Source organism: Heterocephalus glaber, unplaced genomic scaffold (genome assembly GCF_053883595.1).
Source record: "Heterocephalus glaber isolate CG9 unplaced genomic scaffold, H.glaber_assembly_v1.0 deba00001472, whole genome shotgun sequence".
NCBI lineage: Eukaryota > Metazoa > Chordata > Mammalia > Rodentia > Bathyergidae > Heterocephalus > Heterocephalus glaber.
The window spans coordinates 26,671,195-26,693,759 of NW_028258315.1; the positions used below are offsets into that span (position 1 = coordinate 26,671,195).

Here is a 22,565-nt window from a genome sequence, read left to right on the forward strand (position 1 = left end):
CACACTAATGTTTTCATGAGCCTGCCTTTTTGTTGGATGGTACTTGGCAGCAGCATTCATCGTATTTTTTTTAAATCACACCTTGTAAGGACACTCACTAAAGCAGACTTTAAGTAAACGATGTGATAAGTGTGTTCGAAGTGAAGGGGATTAATGGTATGCTTTTTACTGTAATAAGTTTTTAAAACAAACATTCACTGTGTTTTTCAATCACTCTTTATAAGTCTAAAAGAACTAGTTGAAGACATATATATTCCAAAAAGAAATTAACCAGAAAATTATTTGTTGTTCAAGAAATATCAGGATGAATTCATAGCTGTTTTGAAAAAGAAGAGTTGTCTTTGCCTGAAGTACTTACTTTATATGGGGCTGCAAGCCAGGCTGCTCCTCATAGTCATCTATAAGGAAAGGCAGATTTTTGGCCCAGTGATCCTTGAAGCTCCCTGGCAGATCCACATCCACATTATACTCCGTGAGTGTAGTATCCAGGTGTGCATGCAGATACCGAGAATATTCTGCAGGCAGGAAAGGAAAGAAGAGCTGACACACTCAAACACCGCTAAAGAAACACTTCTATGGCTGCTTTGTAGTAAGTTGTTAGTTTTGTTTTGTTTTTGGTACCGGAGATCAAACTCAGGACCTTGCGCTTAGAGGCAGGCACAGCGCCACTAAGCTTAATCCCCGGTTAGTAAGTTGTTACTTAATCACAATTCTAAAAGGAAACCCTAAATTTTACTAAGTCTCTATGGTATTACTATCTTTTAATGGAGATAATATGATGCTGACCTGAGGCACTGAAGTCAGGTCTAAGTTAACCTGGGTGTACTTTGGCTAAATTTTTATCACCTTCCCATGAACAACATCAAAGATCTTATTTGTTTGTTTTCTTTCCTAACTCCAGAAACTGAAACCAAAGCTCAGTGTCAGAGCCTGAGACTCTGTCAATAGGTAGATTAACTGGGTTTATAATTTTACCAATGGCTATTATCACTACAGAAGCAGTGCAAGAAAGAAAACAAGATATGGAATCCTTTCCCATTCAGTCTATAGTGCACAAGTCCAAGTTCCACCAATCCAGGAAATAAGAGGATAAAGAGCAGCACTGTCCAGTAGGTAGACCATGCAATCTGACTACTGAACACTTAAAGTGAGGCTAAAGTGCCTAAGAGACTGAATTTTACATTCTATTTAGTTTGAATCAACTTACTTAATTGATCCTTGATTCAATTGTTAGAAAACTTCAATATGTTTAGAACCTGCATATAAGATTTTTTTTCCCAGTAGTTGGGACTGAACCCAGGGCCTCTGTGTGAGCTATAATCTAAGCCCATTTTGATTTATTTGAAGACAGTGTCTCATTAAGTCACTAAATTGCCGAGGCTGGGCTTAAAAATGTGAGCCTAATCCTTTTACTTCAGCCTCCCAGAATGCTGGGATTAAGGCATCCAGCATTATGTCCAGCTCTGAATCTATGTTTTTAGCTATAAATTTTATCAAATCTAAATTCAGATCAAGTATTACCAATGAAAACTGAGCATCCAAATTGAGATAGACTAAAAGTATAAAATACATACCATATTTCCAAGGCTTAGAACAAAAAATAATGTAAACTATTTAATGAATAGTGTTTTTATATTAATATGTTGAACTAAATTTTGAATATATGAATTAAATAAAATGTATGATAAAGCTTATGTAAGTTCATCCAGAAAACGTTTTATATGCTGGAGATCAAACCCAGGGCTTCATGTATGCTAGACATACTCTATCACTGAGCACATCCCTAACCCCCAAAATACCTTTATATATGGCAGAAAGCACTAAGATTATGATAAATGAAAGGATAGGAAAGATTTGTTTTCCTCCTCCCCAAACTCAGTTTCTCTACAATATGTGGGAATTCTGATGAGAAGAGATGAAAAGTCAATGATACAAAGTTCACACCCAATAGTGAAATCTCACAGAAGGTTACTAGCATTCAGGGCCTTCTGTGTCTTTGGATGAGAGGTAAGGAGGCATGACGACCCTAAATGAGAGTCACATTTAGTTTAAAATATGTTTTTCACTCAGGTACAATTGATTTGAACTTCAGAAAAAAAAATTGCAGGTAGGATAGGGAGAGCATCAGGCAAGTCTTTCTGAGACCCGCCCGCCCCTTCCTCACACCACCCTGGAAGGGTAGCTGTGACAAGCCACTACCCTCTTTAGACCCCTAGCCTTACATGGAGCATAGGAGTCAAATGCTATGACTTTTGCAGCCTGAGCATGAAAATCCAATGGTTCTATCTTCTGACTCACCTCGGAGATATTTCACCTTAAGGTACTCTGGGCTGGCCTTCTGGCCCGGGAGAGGGTCATTGAGCATCACTTTGGTTTGTGCTTTTATCCCTTCATAGAACTGTCCCATTGCAACATGGCTGAGCCCTTTCATGTACTGGCACACCTCGTTGTATGGTTCCAACTGCAGGCACCGCTGAGGCATGGAAGGACAGAGGCTGCATTAGAACTACTGCAGCTCCACAGAGCTTCACCATATTTACTCTCATTTGGAACTGACCTCCAGGTCAGGTCACACCGCAAATATGCCCTGTGAGCTACAGGACAACGCAATGACCCCTCCTTCTATGGAGGTGCATATACTATTCCTGGCCCCCGTCTCTAGCAATTTCCCTGAACTCTGAAGAACAAGAACTCTACCACAGTGCTCCTTGCTCATGGAGGCTCACCTTGAAGTTCTTCAGGGCCTCCGGCAAGCTGCCATGGTGATACAGCATCATCCCCCGGAGCTGGAGGGTCTGCACATGGTTCTGGTTGAGCAGTAGTGCCTTCTGGAAGCTCTCAGTGGCTGCTTCAAAATTGCCCAGTTCTCTAGGTGTTTAGACAGTGACAACACACAGTGTGGACATTACAGAGAACAAGCTACCCACAGCACTATGGTCCCGGGTGTGAGCAAATACCTCGAGGGGCATGTTTCCTTTGTTACCATTAGCACTCTATAGCTGCACAGCCTCCAACACATCACACCCAGCAAGGGTGGCCCCCAGCTTGATATTTACTGCTTTCCAAAAGCAAATGTTCATACAAATCCCACCCCCTAGTTCATAAGCTCCAGGCCTTAAAAAGCCTGTACATTTTAGTATATGGATAAAAACACTTTCCTCTTTGGAAAAAAGTATATAGAGTATAATCACAGCTTTATCACTCTGAGTCAAATTCATAGGCTTAAAATTGTGTATTTTGGGTCACTGAAATTATTTCATTTAACATCACGTAAATCATTATGTAATTTGAAATTCTGAAAAAGAAGTATATTTTAGAATTATCATTCCAGAATGGAAATGGTTGCTACCAGTCTTTTACATATTAACATTTTTACAAAGAATAAAAATAGCTTCTAAATATTTTACTTCCTGACTTACCTCAGAGCTACTACACTTTAAAGTGTGCTGGGCTATTTAGTTACTTGATGTAGAAGCTAGGAATATTAGTTAACTGATAATTAGCCTCCTTGAATCAGGTTTCTGATAAAAGAATTTCTGTTACTGCATTTCTTTTCTAGATTCTTGCAGCCAATTTTTTTATAAGTAATCAGTACTTTTTAAAAACATAACATCTAGTGGCTGGGGATTTAACTCAGTGGTTTTGCCACCTGCTGCGCAAGTGCAAGGATCGGAGTTCGATCCCCGGTACCAAAAAAAACCCAAAAAAAACATAACATCTGCTTACATTTATATAGCACTTTAAAAGGCACTTTCCAATCTGCTTTCACTGTATATTCCCAAGAATTCTGTGAATAGGAAGGGTAAATAACATTCCTTAACTAATCTCCAAAACCCAAGCACTTACTCTTAAGTTAGTGCAAGAGAGTTTCTCAAACTACCGCATCAGATAAATAACCTCTTAAATGTAACATTCCTCGGATGAGGTACCCGACAGGGAATTTCTGTTACCGCCCCATGTGACCTTTACCAGTGGGACACCTGAAGCTCAGGGCAGTTAGGGATACATTGTGGAGCAGGTCAGCCAAAACAAGGCTCCGGACTCCTAGCTGGTGAACTCCTTTCTACTCTATCATGCTATCTCTTTTCTCATCAGAGGGTAATTTTTTTTCTTGTTTTTTGAGACATGGTGTCATTATGTGGTCTAGGCTGGTCTTGAACTTGCTGTGTAGCCCAGATTGTCCTCAATTTTATGATCCTTCTGCCTCAGCTTCCCAAGTACTGGATTAGAAGTGTGAGTCACTACACCCAGCAAGGGTATAATAGTTTTTAAGTCAAAAGATTCTATTCGTGAGGGCAATGCAGAACCAGGAAGCCAGGATCTAGTCACAGCTTTTCATGCTTGACAGGTACATTATAACCAAGACTCTCCCATCCTCCATGCTGAAGGCTGCAGCATCTACAGCCTAACAGCCGCTAATGCCCATCCTCGAGGGATGGGTACCCTTCAGGTAATGTACACCCTGAGGTTACAAGAAGGTGCCATGCACTGGGGCCCACACCCCACATGGTCATCCCTGTTTTTGAGATGTCAACATCAGTGTCTGCACAACTCAAAGCAACTATCTCTTTGGTTAAGAAATGCAGTGTCTTTTACTATATCACTATTACATGTCTTTCCTCTCTTCACCCTCCCTCTCACCCCACTACTACTCACTTACCTGTAGGCCTGGCCCAGACTTTTATAGGCATCAATAAAATCAACTTTCTGCTTCAAAGCTTCTTTGAAGGATTCAATAGCTTCCTGTAAAAAGTATGTAGAAAATTATTTCATTCACATAACTCTTAAAATTGAGTTTCACTTAAATTGCTAAAAGATTTAAATATATTTTGTACGTGATCTGACAACATTCCTTTTAAATGAAACCTCAAATGCACAATGATGACAAACAGCTTTACTTTTCTCCATTTTAAACAAGAAAACAGCTATGAATTGTATCTAATTCATTAGGACTCTGTGTGATAATGACATTACTTGCATATGAATATTATTTCCTTAGTTAAGAAAGGTCCAGTGGACCAAAAGTAAACTATAGCTTTGTGAGATAATTCAAAATGATCATAACTAGCAGCATTTAAAGCTGAGTTCACAAAACAGACCAAAAAATGTTTAAAAGAAGCAAAAAGTCTCTTGAGATTGGCTATCTGAGAGAGTCCCATGACCTATAAGGAAAAGGAAACAGTAAAAGAAAATAAAACCAAAATTCTAAGGCTGGGGCACTGAGCTCAGCTTCTCTATGCACAGCCACAGATGTTCGGCTGAGGAAGTGAGAGGCCATGTGGGCACTGTGCCCTGAGAGCCGCCAGGAAATGTTTGTGTACTCATTGCTGCCTGATGCCCTCTGTCTGTAGAAATTGATGACACAGTGTCCTTTTGTTTGAGGATAAACACCCTAGGCTTAAGCCAGCACTGACTGTACTTCCCACTATGGCTTCATCGTTACTGTCATAAAAAATTAAGAAGATGCCTCACACCTTTCCTAGGAAAAGATGTACCCTACGATAAAGTTAACTGCTACAAAGTATCATGAAATGGAGTAGCCTTAATGAGAAAGACTAGGTAATGCCACACTTGATTCAATTGTTGGTGGGAGACAGCTACTGAAGATGTCACATGCCTTGCACATGGTAAGCGCCCAATAAATATTTGATGATCTATAGGCTCAAAATAGTTTTGCAAAAGCAGCACAATCCTCTTTCAAAAAGCCATTTGTTTCCTGCATCTAGATTTTCTTTGGGAGACAGGAAGGGAGAGAGGCTGGCGTCCAAATGCTGCAGAGACTAGGGCAGCAGCAAGACCTCCTGATGAAGGGCTCCTACTGAGGGCTCTTGTGGGGAATGGTCACATTTTAACACTGAAGAGACCAAAGACTGCTCTGAATTTGGCTTCCTGCCACAGTGCAGCCTTGATCATTTAGATTTCCAAAGCGACATTCTCATTCAACAAACATGTATTGAGCGCCTACTATGTACCAGAGACAGTGCAGGGCACAGGTGATACAAAGATGAGCAAGTCATTATCTCTGTCATCTGAGAACACACAGTCTAGTTAGAAAGCCAATTATGTAACCAGGTTATTAGCATAAAGATTAAGAGCTACAACAGAGATAAGAGAAAGTCTCTGGGGATAAAGAAAAGGAAACCACTAAGTGTGCCAGGGGACACCAGAACAGGCTTTGGGAGGCCGTGACAGCAGAGTAGCTCTTGAAGTCCAACAAGCAGTCTGGAAAGAGGCATCCTGCTGAGGGCCACGAGGGGCGGGTGCTTCGGGGGTGCAAGGCACTGGGCAGGTAGGGGCGGGTACACAGGAGTGCAGGGCACACTGGGGGAGTGCAGAGGGCAAGGCAGGAGGAGGCCAATGGTGTGCTAAGCCAGTGGGACCTGTCCAGCAAGGATTGGCTGGCCATCTCTCTAGGGAGGACGGTAACTCCAACAGAGAAGGCTGCAAGGAAGAGCAGGGAAAGAGAGCCAGTGTGGAGGCTGCTGTGGAATCCAGGCAAGAGATAATGAAAGCTCAAATTGAGAGTGTGGGGAGAGAAAAGAAGGGTCAAACTCAGGGGCTATTTTAAAAGGCACAGACAGGCTTTGGGGGCGGATGGGAGGAAGGGAGGGGCAGGTGGGAAGCTTTCAAGCTGAAGAGCCTAGGTAGGTGGCACTCACTACCAATGCAAGGAGAACAGGAGAAAGGAGAGCTGGGGGCCAAGGGTGGCATGTTATGTCTGCAGTGTGTGGACATTTGGGTGGAGATGCCCAGGAGGGATCTGCTGCCCACTGCACTTACAGCATGCTTGGACGCCACCGTTCTTCAAGTCTGATTTCTCTTCAGCTTTTAAGAGTCTTTGGTTTCAGGGTTCCTGTCTAATCACTGCACAGCTCTCTACCTCATTCTGCCAAAGAGGGGACATAGCAGAATCAAGATTTGAAACCATCGGGAACAAAGAAACTATGTTCGAATGAATCAGTCTCTCAATGCATGAACTATTCTGAATTCATCTGCTTGGTGACTGTGACCTTTACCACTCTGCGTCATCACATCCTCTCCAGGTGATGGGGAGTCGTCACTGTGCTCACGGAGGCTGAGAGGGCACACTTGGCAGATCAGAGCAAGGGCTCATGGAATGGGTGCTCACAGCATTCGAGTCTGAGATATCCCACCACACAGATAAAAGAGATGCAGCTCAACAGGAAAGTGTGGACTGCTGTTTCCCTGGGAAGATCCAAACACCCAATACACCAACTGAGCAGGACAGCTGTGACATCTGAAATGTAACATTGCCTTATAGCCTCCTAGCATATCATATAAAGTAAGAAATCACATACTTAATTAATTTCTAAATTGCTGTTGGCCTAAACAGACCAATTTTAGGATATAAAGACAGCTCAAACTCATTGGTCTATGTAGTCTTTATGGTTAACAAGAGAAACAGACATGTGGACCAAGTTCAGTTACTAAGTCAGCCATCTCACCACTGACTTCACGTTCCAATCTATATAAGGAGGGGCACCTCAGCTCCTTCTATGCTTCCTGGGGATGCCTTTGGGAGAAGGAGACAGTACATGACCACTCTAACCTTCTCAGACAGTACAGATGTACAAGAACAAAGAGTTGCCCCATGTTACCCTGTGGCTGCAGTGCTTACAAGCAAGAACAGAGGAAAGGACCCAGTAACTTGGAAATACTGGTTCCCTTGGACAACAAAGGACTATTCCTAGGGTCTCACTGTAGGGATCCAGAATAAACCAAGTGGAATTTCTGTACTTGTTTGATTTGTAGCTACAGCTCTTCTCAAAAATCTCACTTCCAAAACTCCAAAGAATGTGCCCGTTCCTACACTCGCTTCACAGCAACAAAGCCAAGTGTACGATCATTTGTTTACTTTTAAAAATACTCTTTGTATCAATAAGATGGCATTTGGAGAGCTTCAAGTTTTCTTCCTCCTCTATTAGCTACTCAAGGGATAGGCTGAGCAAAGCACTGTTGTTCTGATTTTTTCACAAAAGCAGTCAGTGAGACAAGATAAGTGGAATGGAGGGCAGACAAAGCTCATCTGGCAGCCACTCAGAGGTATCCTGAGCAAGAAACTGCTCTCCAAGCCCAAGGCTGCCAGCCTGAGTCCAGGGCACAGTGTGTACTTCTCTACCATCTACAAACTTGCATGAAGGATACGAGGTGCATGAAACAGAATTTGGCAAATTCTTTTCTGTCTGGTTTTTAGTAAGAGGGGTATTTTTTACAATCTATAAAAACTAGATTAAATTTCACAGGTAAAATCATCTGTAATAATATGTGATGCCTGTTTAAAGCTTACTAAGTACTTTTCACATACAGTGTTTTGTTCAGATGTCAGTCACTTCAAGAGGCAGAGAGTGGGATCATGGATACTTTATAGATCTAGAAAAGGAAAGAGCTCAAATAACTTGTCCAGCAGTGCACTTAGTGAAGTTCAAGAGAGAGCTCGTAAATACCAAACCTTCTAAGTTCAAGGCTCTGCCCTTGGGGTGCATTCACCCCACTAATACTTCCTGGGTATCTGACAGGCACCGTCCCCAGCACTTAGGACTGACATGTGGCCTCTGCACAGGCCAACCCTCCACTGATGCCCCAGTACATACACAGCCAGCCCTGCTATCCCAGGGGATTGGTGCAAGACCACCCTCAGTTACCAAAATCCAGAGGTTCTCAAGTCTAAGTAAAGTGGTGCAGTATCTGTGTATAACCCACACACATCACTCTGTCCATGTACTTTATGTCTTCTCTAGATGACTTACCACACCTTATACAATGTAAATGTTATGGAAATAGTTGTTTTATTTTATGGCTTAGGGAATAAGGAAAAAAGTCTGTACATATTCAGTACAGAATCCTTCTGAATGTTTCCAATCCACAGTTGTCTGGATCGGAAGATGTGAAACCTGCAGACACAGGGCTGACTGTGTATGTCAGAGCCTTAAAGTCCTCAGAACTACTTTTGAGACGAGATGTACGTGCTTTTTGCAGCAGTACACTCCTGTGCTGCTGACAGTCTTGGAACTGTTACAGTCTGGCCTAGGCCCCCTTCTCTGTGAAGATTTCTTGTCTCCTGGTCAGAATGATTTGCTCTCCAGCTGAATAGGTTGTTGTGGGCCAGTCTGCCTTTGCTCAGACTTGCTGTGTGGCATGAGCTGGCTACCCTCACCCTGGCTTCTGGCACAACCTGCTGTATGGCAGGTTCTCAACTACAGCAGGAACACAGCATGGAGCATGGGGTACGATGAAGCAACCTGTGCGCCCTATGCACTCAGGCAGCGCTCCTGCTTCCCTACCTCCTCCCCCTCCTGAACACCCTGTGGTCCTTGTCCTGTCATACCACCAGTCTTGGCACTGTCTGCCTCTTGCTCCAGCGGCCCTGCAGCAGCTTGGCCCGGTCTTCTCACCTATGCCTAGGACATGATCAGTGTCTCCTGGTCAGTCTCTGCCATCCTTGCCCCGCCACCACACCAATGCAATTTGTTTCCTAAGGCACAGACTTGGTTTCAACCGGGGATTTCCTTGCATCTACAGCTCAGCTCCTCTGAGCCTACAAACTTGGGTCAGAATGCTCAGTATTGTCCTTCAGACTGAAGACTGGCTCTCACCAACCTTCTAGTACCACGTCCAAGTCATATCCAGACACCCATTCTGTACTGGCTGCTTCCCACTTTCCTGAAGCTTCATTCACTGCCCGTGAACTGTGCAACCTGTGCCCTTTGAAGTGAAAGTTTGATTTCTCCCTCTTATTAGCCTTTTATCCTCTCCCTTCTGTGCCTCTCCTCTAAGAACTGGCAAGTAGTAGGAGGTCAACAAATATTTCAGACAACTTTCTAAAAGACCAGTCAGACACACAAGATATCATTTTAAAACGTGTCCAGCTAAATTCCCAAGTCCCCCAGCAAAGAGGACCATTCACAATGCACACATGCAGCAGGACACCTTCACCTTGAGAAGTCCTCTGTGGAAGAAGGTCAGGCCTTTGTATAGCATGGCTGTGGGCTGGTTTCTGTTCAGCTCTAAGGACTGCTGGAAGTCCTCATGTGCTGTCGCATAATCCTGCAAAGAGGAAAAGAAAGACAGAAGTGGGACATTTCTTGCTCCTGATCAGGAGAAAAAAATTCTAATTCACTCTGTACCTTTTTTTTTTTTTTTTTTGGCTTTAAAGGAAACATTTCACAGCCATAAATATTAGCTGACTGCTTACAGTACCTGTTAACATGGTTTTCACAAAGGTTTAATACAGCTTTTTGTCTCAACTACAGGAAGAATATTTCATGTATTTTTAAAGTAATAATCTGTTAGGCCGGAGATTTAGCTCAGTGGTTCTGCCCCCTGCCTCGAAAATGCAAGGTCCCAAGTTCAATCCCCGGTACCAAAAAAAAAAAAATTGATAATCTGTAAAGAGAAACATCATACTGGATACTTCTGAGCATAACCCTGTCTCAAAATAAAAATGAAAAAGGGCTGGGGATACAGTTCAGTGGTAGAACACCCCTGAGTTCCATCCCTAATGCTGGGGGGAAAGAAAGTACAATAAACCCACAAAAATAATTGTGATAATTATGTACCACACAACAATAAAAGATGTTCTTGCTGGCTTAGGGTCACTTCTACAGAGAGGATGCAGTCTGAGAGCCACCCAGCCCTGGTCCCAATTGGAGATCCACCAGAAAAACCCTAACTCCCCCTCTACATGATAGGCCGCAGGGACCTACACACCAGCCCCGATGCCACACCTGCAAGAAGGGGTGAAGTGAAAATTCCACCTTTTTCTCTTCTGTATCAGTCCAGATTTTGTTACTCTGACAGCTCAAAGAAGAAAATATGATTTTCACACTTAATATTCTCTAATGGAATTAATTTCAGCTAAGGAAAATGCTTTCATAGCTGTCTTGTGCAGACACGTTACCAAACAGCTGGAACCCAAAGCTGTTAAAGAGCTGCTTTAACAGATCGAGTGAAAAGTGAGATGTTTACTGTCAGGAAGGGATGTCTAGTAAAGCAGCTCACCTCAGATATGAAGTGCAGGGTCCCCCGGTGTCGGTACAGCCGTGCAGACGGCTGAAGCTGAATAGCTTTAGTGAGATCATTCACTGCTTCATTAATTCGCCCCAGAGGGGACAGAATCTAGAAATCCAAAACATGTTATCAAGAAAAGCCCAATAATCACCCTAATGCTGCCCACACTGTGACTCCTCAGTGCCACTTCACCACACACTACTCATAACTGGGCTCTCTCAGCACTGTGACCATGGCCCCAGAGCTCACAGTACCCATGCCAGGGTGCCACTCTCTGTCCAGTGAGGGGAGGCTGAGGGGCTCTATGGCTGCAGCTGCTGCCTTACACTGTCCCCACTTGTGCATACCAATGTTGCTTTTATAAATAGGACCTTTTTCCTTTGACCTATATTTATCTTTCAAGTCACAATTTGCTGTACATGTATAAAGACATCAAAATGAATCTACCTAACTCTGAACCATTAGGACAAATGACACAGATTACAGTCATCCATGGTCTTTAACTCTGTCTTCTATGGGAGCAAGAGCTGAATGACAATTTCTAGGACCTCAGGCACTCTGTCAGGCCCTAACTTCTCAGCCACACTGCAATGCAGGATGAACAGTATCTGCAAACCTGTTTGGTAAAGTGTTCAGGAAATGTGACAAAAAGAGACAGTTCAGGATGTGAAAGCAGACGAAAAGACACAAAAAAACCCAAGATGGGCATCAATACTTATGAAACCCAGTCCACATGCTTTATCTTGAACAAACATCCTCAGAGCCAAGCTTCTTTCCAGGGGTCACTTCTTACCTGCCTGTGGTAAGGGTGATAGCTCCAAAGAGGACATGGGATGTGTGCCCAAGAAAACACACTGAGGGGTGGGCTTGGAAGGAAAATTATCCCCACTTGGTTTATTAATCCCTCGGTACACAGTTGAATTATCATACCTTATCACTCTAATCAATACGCATACTAATATATAATTTTAAAAGGTAAATTATTTTCATCAAATATAAATTATATCAAAGTATTAAAGTGAAAATGTCTCACAAAATAACTTTCAGGTTAAATGATATGCTATGATATAGCTATGATAATGCCATAAAAGGAGAATATTACTATATATCTTTAAGATAAATGAAAATTATTATTCTAGTTATCAACATTGGACAACAATTAGCTTTTTATTAGATGCGCAAATTTTAAAAACCCATCAAACTGTGTCTAAATACAGTGAATGACATTGACAATTCATCAGAACAATTTAATGCAATACTACAGTAACAGGGAGAATCACTGGCCTGCCTGTACACAGCAGATGTCCCCAAACTGACCAGCAAACCACCAGATCACCACTGCACCCACAAGAATCTCAGGCAATACTGATAGACCTGTGGTCAACTAGTCCTGGGGCACAGTCCAAGATAGATAAGAAGTGAGGAATTATATCACAAATTGAAGATCTTCAAAAACCCAAATCCCCAACAAAACATAAATCCACTTTAGAAAACTAAACTATAATTTTGAGAACAAAAACCATCACAAATGCATTCTTTTTGTTGTTGTTTTGAGACAAGAGTCTCAGTATGCTGCCTCAGGAGTAGTTGGGATTACATGTGTGCACTACTGCACTGTGCTACAAATAGTTTTTAAATGACTGAATAGTTAGTGCTCTTTTACTTGCTAGTTTTCTCTCCCAAAAGAGAAAAGTAATTTTTTATTTAGTTTAACTATGAAATAGCACATCAGATGATTAAAGGTTAAGTTTCTTTCAGATCTAATACATTAACATACAAAAACCCTGGATAGTTCACTATTAATTTCAGAACATAGTAAAAAGAACACAAAGATTCAAATACACAAAGGGAGCTACATGACACTCTCTTCTCTGCTTAAACACCCTCCTCCCATTGTCCTCGAGCTAGGACTCGATCAGCTCCCATGTCACCCACCAGCAGACTAGGCACACTTGGCATATCGCTCCTGCAAAAGCTCCTCCTCAGTCTACTGAGCACATTCCAGGCACCTGTGCAATGCGACCTCTAGCCTCCACCTCCTCGTACCTTCTAAGATCAGATTACAGCCCTGCCTTAAGCACCTCTGGACAGGTTCATCTCAGGGGTATGTATAAGGATGCACACACTCGCAATTCCTGTAACATCTGGTTACAGTCCCTTACCTGCTCTATGCATCTACGCAGATAGGCCCTTTTCCTGAGAACTACACATGAATGTGTGCATGTGCACACAAACACACAACATACATACATGCATGCACACGCACATACACACACATGCACACTCACACACAGCACACTGCAGAACGAATACTCCAAAGGCTATATATTTGAGTTTAACCATACTAGATAAGTGGTTTATCACTGAGCTACATCCCCACACTTTTTATTTAATTTTTAAATTTGGAGACAAGGTCTTGCTAAGTTGCCCAGGCTGACCTTGAACTTATGATCTTCCTGCTGAGGCCTCCTCAGTGGCTGAAATTACAGGCATGAGCTACATCTGGCTTATGTGTGATATATTTTTAATGAGTATTGACAGAAGTAGTAAACATCATAACTTCATATTTTAATACTAAATATTATTTTTACATGTTAGATCAGGAGCATCACTCAATTCATAGTTTTCTAGTAATTTTAACCATGCTTAAAGCCACTAGGTACCTATGTAGGAAAACAATAGGCATATTTGCAAGTGACAGAATAATAGGAGAAAAATCTGGATTCAACTAATCCAATGACAACAGAGGGAAGAAGAAAACTGCACTCACTTCTGCTCGCTGTTCAAATACCTCTGGACGGTCTGGCTCCAAGGTAATTACTCGGCTCAGCTCGAACAGAGCAAGCTCAGCATTCTTAATGTCCTTGAAAAGGCATTAACTTAGTGTGAGACAGACTTATAGAAACCAGGTAGAAAAGATCTTCTGAAATATCTAGTAATGTAAGGACACAACCAACTGTTTAGAAATAAATATGAACTTTGTTTCCACATAAAAGATCTGACAAGCTCAGTAAGTCATGATAGCATAATTATTAGCTTACCCAAGTCTTCTTCTCTTCAATAAGCTAGCACATTGGACATGGCTGCCTATCCCAAGTTCCACAGGTGGCAGGATCTTACTAAACACAGTCTATCTAAGCACGGAGTCAACATGTTTCAAGGTTGAGTATGTGGGCACCAACCTGTGTAATGAGGCTGATCAGTGGCTTTGGGGGACAGAAGTGGGCCAAGTGTCAATCAAGACCACAAACCTACAACTGACACCTTCACAGGAAGCTCTCCTTAACATCTGCATGTTGCTTTTACATTAAAAATGCAGGTATAACTTATCATTAAAGCTACAAGCCAGTTACATGTCATGATGTAAAACTAAACAACAAAAGACTTGGACAGAAGCAGCTTGTCTAAAGTAGGGCAACTTCACCCCAGTCCTCTGCTGACCCACAAGGGCACTGCTGCTTTCACCCTGGGTACCTCCATCACCTCACTGCTGAGCTCCTCAGTGCTCTGGATCTCAGGACTACATAAATGCTACATAAATTTCCTCCAACAGGCCAGCACCATCTTCATACAATATCTTTAATTTTAATGTTTTGATACATTTAGTTAAAATATTAAAAGTATTAAAGATTAAAGATGTTAGTATTTTTAATGTAAAAGTTACAAGAGTGATATTCTGCCCTCAAGGCACAATTTCATATGAATACTTTTAATAGGTAATAAGACAACAGTAAAGGTTGGGTATAATGGTCTAGACCAGTGGTGGCGAACCTAAGGCACACATGCCGCAGCAGCCTGTTTGTTGTCATTGAAAGCCCTAAAAGGTTCACCATCATTGGTCTAAACTAAAAATCTGGAAAACTGCATCTTAGACCATCTCAAAGTTTACTACATGATCTCTGGAAAGTGTTTTTATACCTGGGGGGCTTTGTTTACATAAAACATACTTATTATAACCTTCTTCCTGTCTTCTTCAGAGAAATAGGGAAATAATTTGGTTATAACTACAGAGATATTGTACCTATCTGCAAAAAAGTCTACAATACAGGAAATAAAAATAAATTTTACACACTGAAAAACCTTGTGTTCTTTCACTAAGCAGCATGATTGTGAGAAGATCTGTTTCACCTCCCGCTGCACTGGTGGTGCCCACCCTGACATTTACAGTGAGGGCTTCTCAGCACCGCCAGGTCTGCATCCTGTTTGACACTGACTTCAGGAGACCCAGGCAGAAACCCCTGTCTGCCAATTGCTAGCCCTTTGACCTGGGCAGCCTCCCCTTGCCCATCCTCATGCGCGCCCCACCAGATCTAAAGAGCAGAAAGCAGATCCAGAAAAAGCCTGGCTGCATCAGGGCAGGTAGGCACAGGGGCAGTCGTGGCCATTACATACTCACATGTAGTCCCTTCTTTCCATAGGCTATCCCTCGGCCATAAATTGCACTAACCAGATCAGGCTCCTCCTAGTCAGACCAAAACAGAAACACGTCAAAAACCATAAACAAAACAAAAAGAAATCAGTTTCTGCTTATAGCATGTTAATGCCTCAAGTGGCAGCTCTACTTCTTTATGCTACTATCACTCATCTGTTGCTCTTCAACCAGAAGAGTCTTCAGCCTTAAAGCTCATGTGAGACATGGTAAGTTTTGCACTAAAAAAGTAATAAAGAAAAGAGAAGGGGCCCAACACTGCTGAGCACAGTGCTAGTTTCTTTTATGGCTTTATCTTATTCAAATATAATCCTCTCAACAACTCCATGATTGGCACATCAGTAATCATGTCTTACAGAGAAGATGGAGGCTCCAGGGGTAGAGAGATGTAAAGAACAGTACTGCCTCTTCTTGCTAGTTTCCTCTCATTTACCCAGGAAATCTTTCACAGATCATAAATCCTTTAGTACAACCTGAAAGGGCAGAAACTCCTCAGTGCCATCACCACAGGAACAGAAACAGTGGGCTCCACAATCTGCTGGAGACTGACCCATTCCTTCCTGTCACATGGCTGGGAATTAAAGAATGGACTCTCTCGGCAGCCTGCTTCCTGTTTCTCCCATTGCCTTCCACTCTAGATGGACCCAAGGAAATGGCTAACAGGCCCATGGACAGAGCACCTGCTGTCCCTGGTCATTCAGCCCCTGCACACAGGTTAGCGACATGAACTCTTCTTTCTGCTCAGGGGACAAGACGCCTCCAATTCATACTGCAATTCTCACCTCTTTTCTGAATCCTTTGCTACAAGGCCCTACTAAAACTCTTGATACTGCGAAAGGATTGTTCAAAGCTGCACTGGAGTAGGCCTTGGGGGAAATCTACTGTTTTGTTTTAAATCTGAGATGACATATCCTTAAACTGTAACAAAAAAAAGAGCACACTGGCTTTAATGGCAATGAAAAAAAAAACCAAAGATATCAAGCATTTATAAATTTTTTAAAAACACTACTTCAACAGAATGAAGAACATCTATATCCAGTGGCAAACCAGCCCATCCATGGCCACAATCCAGACAGCAGATGGGCCTATATGGCCCGTGAAACATTACAAAACTCCAACCAAATGATTCCAGCTTTGTAGCTTCTCCAAGCCTCAGAAGATCCAATAAAGATGGGCCCATGTGCAAGTATTCTCACGTAATGAAAACAAATGAGGGCCAATACCAGCAGCCCCTTGAACCTAGGTGCCACCTACTACTGCTATAACCTGTCCACTCTAACTTATTCACTTGTTTTGCTCACAGTCCCCACGTTGTTCTGGAGCTGTGATCTGCAACTTACACATAACCGGCCTGAAGGCTGTCTATTTTATTGGCTAGTGGGAAAGAGGTACAAATCACAGGCCTACCGAGGCATGTGGGGCTGTAACCACACCTGTGGGTAATACATGTGACTGTGTGGGCCACCACATACACAGAAAAAAAAGGTGTCAAAATACTACTAGTAGTGATTCTCTCCAGGTACGGCATTACTAGATATGTTCCCATTGTTTTAAATATATTTTTGTGCTCCTTTTAATTGTTTAAAAGAAACCTGTACTCATTCACCCGTAGTGTAGTGAAGGTGGTTCAAGTAATACATACTTCCTTATTGAAAACCTAGAAGATGAAGAAAAGCACAAAAAGAAAGTAAAAAGTACCCTATCCTCCTGCTTCCCAGTGATAACCACATGAACACTTGGCTGTCTTCCCAGCTCTAAGAAAGGTAGAGTGGTTGTTGACAGGGGACATGGGTGAGGAGAGAGTGAATGAGCAGGAAAAAGGTCACCTCTGCAGGACTTAAAGGAAGCCCCCCCTCCCTGCTTCTCTGTGGCAATTCCTCTTGAGGACAGAACAGCCAACAGAGCAGACCTTAGCCCCTGCAGTTTCCTCCTCTCCTGTGACATTTCAGATCCTATGGTTCAAAATATATTATCCAGGGAGCTCTTTTCCTGAGAAAAGGTTTATTCCAGATGACCAAGACACGAATCAGCAAAGGGTACAAATAATCATGTGACTGGCATCCCCGTACACCTGCAGCCAGGCTGGTTGCTGGGCATCATCCTCACCTCCCTAACACATCCCCTCCTGCGAGGTCAGTGTCACCTTCCTGCATCTAGACAAGGCCCTATCTCAGTCCTGCACCCAACACTGGTTCCTGTGACTGCCTTATGGTCCTCTGTTCCTCCCATCTATGCTCCAGGCCAGCACCAAGAAGCATCGCCAATGCTGAGGTCTGGCCATGAACCCCCTGACTGACATCTTTCAATGGTTCTCAACGTCTGCAACAGGGATGCTTTTACTCCAAACCAACCACTGAAATCCATTTTACACTGCAGACCAATGCATACAAACACGTTTGTAACACACACACTCACACACACATATCAAAAAACACAAAAGTTTCACTTAGTCATACCTGGCCTTGCTATCCATAGCACAGTATAAGCTGATATTTTCTAGCCCAGTAGGCTTCAATTTTTTAAAAGTACTAGTCTAGGCCTGAAGATGTAGCTCAGTGGTAAAGAGCCTGCCTACCATGCACGAGGCCTGAGTTCAATCCCCAGCACTGCCCACCCCCACCAAAAGCTGGTCTTGATTCACCAGTTAAATGGTAAATCCAAGACCCACTAGAGGGCAGAAACCCACAACTCTCCAAAGTAACATCACAATGCCTTGCAGAAACTACAGATCATTTCCTGGCCTAACCATTCAGCCTTGTCTTCAACCTCTCCCAATCCACCCTCATATTTGAGGAACTGAAACTGTTTAATAGGTCCCTATACAACATGCTTGCCCAGCTTACTGCACTGGCACATGCTCTCCCCTCTGCCAGAAATGCTCATCCACCCATGGCCACTGTGCCCAAGAAACCTTTCCATCCCAAAACCACCTCACTGACTCCTTCCTGACACCTTTGGGAAACCAATGTATTTTCTCCTTCATTCCCACTGTCTGTTGTATGGATGTCATTCATTCAAGACCTACTGTTAGCAAAATCAGGTTTCCTGTGCTACAAATGCCACGCAGAGCCATACCATTCCTGCCAAGGGCTAGAAACAGGGAGCAAAAACCAACAGAGAAGGTAAAGAATTCTAGTCTTCTTGGAGTAGCATAGCCAAAGAACCACAGATATAAATGTAAAGTTAAGTTTCCAAAAAGCAGTGAGCTGTGCTTTCAGAAGACCTAGATGTGGCTGAGTGAGGAGGTTAGGAAGGGTTCCCTAAGGAAGAGACAGCAGGGCTGTGAGCAGCAGGAATGGGGGTGGGTGTGGGGTGCTCAGAGTGGCTGTCCAGGCATCGAGCTGGTTGCACAAAGGCCCTAGGAAGCAGGGAACACAGCTTCTGCTCCAGGACACCGTGAAAGAGCTAGGGAGGGACCAAATAAAGGACCTGCATGTTTAAAGTGCATGTGTGGGGCCAGGGATTTAGCTCAGTAGCACCACGCCTGCCTGGAAAGTGCAAGGTCCAGAGTGCGATCCCTGATAACAAAAAAAGATGCTTGTTAAAGTGCACGTGTGCCTCGGTGTGTATGCAGGGTGTGATGGGAATAGGTGTGATGAGATAAGCCAGGGAACAACCACTGGGTCGGTCATCTGAAGGGGACAGTGCCTTGGGTGTGGTCTGAGCAGAGAGGGCAGGGAGCAGATGGACTGGAGACAGGCAAGAACTGCACACAGACCCAGCCTGGTGGCAAAGTATACAGCAAACGGGGGTGGGGTGGGGGGTATGTGACTCATATCACCAAGGGGGGGCCACCCACTGGGTGGGGTAACTGGGATAGGACTCAGTGGGTGTGGGGCAGCGGGGAGCAAACAGGCTGACATGGAGCCTGAGATGAACACGCCTCTCAGAAAGCCAAGTGGGCACAACTCCACGATTGCAACTCTCTTACTGTATCACTATTTTTCATTTGCACACTTGTCACCCATTAGAACACAGTATCTTTGAGAGCTCCTCTTTTCATCTTTCTTTCTGTGGCACATGGTAAGTCTTAATACATTATTATTAGCAGTTATTATTAGCAACCAACACTGATTATATATTAGCCAGGCAGAAAAATCTTCATGAAGACTAAATGAGATCAGGCCAAAGTTCACACTGCTGAGCCTATTCTTCTCAAAGGGGAAGCAAGCCAGAAAACATGGTTAGAAATAGTGGGGTGCAGTACACAGAAGAAAGGGCCAAATGCAAGGCGACAGTGAGGCAGTTTTGCAACTGGTGCCACACAGTGAGCTGTAACATTTTTATACCAATAAAAGAATTTAACTTTAAAAAAAAAATCCAGCCACTCAAAAGTTTATAGTATAGTTGCAATATCTGAATACAAGCCGAAATAGCTAAACGGAAACAACTTCTTGAATTCAGTCCCATCACCTTGGTTGAGGGGCCCTCCCTGGAGCCTCCCAAAGTCTGATCATCACAGTAGCACTGAATCAGGCACTGGAGCAGCTGGAAAGCATTTAGGTTTTCTCTATTCAATTTACCCTGTCTTTTTAGAATATTTTCCTAACAGCACAGAAAGATGCATAATAATTGTGGCTATTATTATATTTAGACTCTGAATTAAGGGCTCTTAAATTTAAATAACAGATTTCATTACTTTAAAAAATTAATACAACTTTATTTACTTATTATTTTATCTATCATTACTTTGGCTGTTAACAAGTCAAGGGCCAGGGATTTCGCTCAGTGGTTCTGCCACCTGCCTCAAAAGCCCAAGGTCCTGAGTTTGATCCCTGGTACAAAAAAAAAAAAAAAATTCAAACAAGTCAAAACTTATTTATGAAATGTAGTAATAAATTATTGTTTTACTTTTTCAAATAAAAAAACAAGTTGGGATGAGAGTATCCATTTTCCTAAGTTTTTTTGTGATACAAGGGCTCAAACCCAGGGCCTTGAGCATGCTAGGCAAGTAAGTGCTCTACCAATAAGCTACATCCTCCGCCCTTTTATTTTATTTTAAGACAAAGTCTCACTAAGCTGCCCAGGTTTACTTTATACATCTGTGAAATCACAGGGGAGAGCTACCTGGATGGAGGTGTCTCAATTCTCAAAGAATCTAATACATCATCCTCACACTATTATTTATATACATAATTTACTTTTAATCTTACAGACATGTATTTTTCTACCAGAAGGCTGGTGTTTTAACTAAAACTAGAAGGTCACTGTGCCCAAAGACAAGCCAAAAAACCAGCATATGAACACTGCAGTGAGGACTGAGTTCTGCCTCAGTGGCAGACACACATCTACCCAAAAGACATCTTAAAAGTTACACAGAGCCATGTTTTCAATTTCATATGCTGATGTGAAATAAGCAGCAAAGTTCTTTTATGAATTCAGTTCCATCAGAATCAGGCAAGCTCAATATCACATGATCAAAGCAAAGGCCAAACTGCTGCCGAAAACTGCTTAAGTAGTTGTGTTACCAGCCTGCACAGGAACCAAAGGAACCCAGAATCGGGAGAAGGTTCCACTTTGAAGAACTCTGCTGCTACATATGTATATTTAACAATTCCTTAAGATGAATGCAATCGTCATGTATTACAAACATATATTAAGAAAAAGAAAAAAAAAAACACTACTGCTGATGCACTGTCATACAGGGAAGTGACTTCCAGCATTGGTGTGGGTCCACACCAACTCACCAGCTTTTTGATTGAGAGTTTTTACTGCAGACTGACATCGTGGGACCTGGTGATACACCCAGATGGGTGCATGAGGAGCACTCTTTTCCATCCCAGAAGTACACAAAAAATCACAGAAATGACCAGTCAAATGAAGACCATGCAACAGCAAGGGTCATGGAGATACCTCAGAGTTCTATACCCTAATAGCGTAACCAAAGCAACAGAAAGGTATGTTAGCATCATCTCACAAGGCCACTGTGGAATTTAAGCAGCCCTCATATGTAGACCTGACTTTCAGATTTAATCTGATCAAAAGAGATTCTAATAAAACCCAGGCCCCTGCAGTCCCATTTGTCAGCAGTCTATGAATGGAATCACAGACTTCTGCTGCTTCATGCTACAGTTCATGGTTGTCTAAAAGAAAAGTTTTGTCAAGTGTTAAAGAACTTAAGAAAATAAAAAAGTACGTGTGTAGATAGATATCAATTTGCGGATTTGTTAAAGGCACTCACTGCCTTAAAAACACAGTTTTTACACATCTGGAAGGTCCTGCAAGGAACAGTGAAAACAAATTAGCATTAATAATGACAAAAATAATTCTCTGGTGATACTTAATTCAGTTATAAATTGAAGAATGAAAAAAAACAGAGAAAGGGGGAGGAGAAGAGAAAGTAAAAAGAATAAAGATGTATTATTTACATGTACCAGTGATGAATATAATCATTGTGTACTGCAAACATTTACTAATAAAAATACTAAAATTAATATTTGAAAAATACTGATGTATGCCTGAGGAAAAAATTCATCATTATTCCTAGATATTGGATATGAAAGTGGATCACTGGGAGGGGCCGGAGATTTAGCTTAGTGGCACCTCGCCTGCCTGGCAAGTGCAAAGTCCTGAGTTAGATTCTGGTACAGGGGGCAAAAAAAAAAAAAAAAAGGAAATACAGTGATTGATATACTAAATCAATCTGCTGCTGTCACCGTGGGTGGGGACCAAAACCTCCTGAGCCCATTCCTTCCAGGAAATCCTTGTCCAGTTCATGTACACTTGCTACATGACTTGCTTCCCCATTTGATCCCCATTTAATTAATATTACCTAAGTGACCATACAGATGTAATCTTATTGGTTGATTATAATTTTGTCCCACTTTGTGACTTTCCGTTGGATCAATATTACCTATGCAAAAAAAAAAAAAAAAAAATTACCTAAGCAACTATACTTATAATCTTATTAGTTGACTGGTTATGTCCTACTTTGTACGCCTCGCCTCATGGCTTTGCTCAACAAAACACCATTTAAAAGCGTGGAGGTGGGATTGGGGGGTAGGGGGGAGAGAGCAACCCATTTTCCAGTCCATCTTCTGTTTCTCTTAAACAGAAGCTATCCTTCTGTCAATAAATTCTTCCCACTCTTAAAAAAAAAAAAGAAAGA

The 22,565-nt window shown here is 42.4% G+C and overlaps 1 protein-coding gene across 8 annotated transcripts in view; it reads right to left on the reverse strand.

Moving 5' to 3' along the window:
- Ttc13 (tetratricopeptide repeat domain 13) overlaps positions 1-22,565 on the reverse strand; it is a 61,036-nt gene that overhangs the window by 17,892 nt on the left and 20,579 nt on the right. For 4 of the 8 annotated variants that reach the window (XR_015439417.1, XM_004854669.3, XM_004854668.3 and 1 more), the window contains 8 exons: positions 15,425-15,490; positions 13,799-13,891; positions 11,020-11,136; positions 9,955-10,065; positions 4,661-4,743; positions 2,727-2,868; positions 2,299-2,473; positions 359-515 (listed from right to left, as the gene is read on the reverse strand). Coding sequence is in view for 7 of the 8 variants with exons in the window: in XM_004854669.3 (XP_004854726.1) it covers positions 359-515; positions 2,299-2,473; positions 2,727-2,868; positions 4,661-4,743; positions 9,955-10,065; positions 11,020-11,136; positions 13,799-13,891; positions 15,425-15,490 (944 nt within the window). In the remaining variant the exon portion in view is untranslated. The remainder of the gene's footprint in view (positions 1-358; positions 516-2,298; positions 2,474-2,726; positions 2,869-4,660; positions 4,744-9,954; positions 10,066-11,019; positions 11,137-13,798; positions 13,892-15,424; positions 15,491-22,565) is intronic. The other 4 variants (XM_087181886.1, XM_021266421.2, XM_013075809.3 and 1 more) reach the window with 2 other exon arrangements.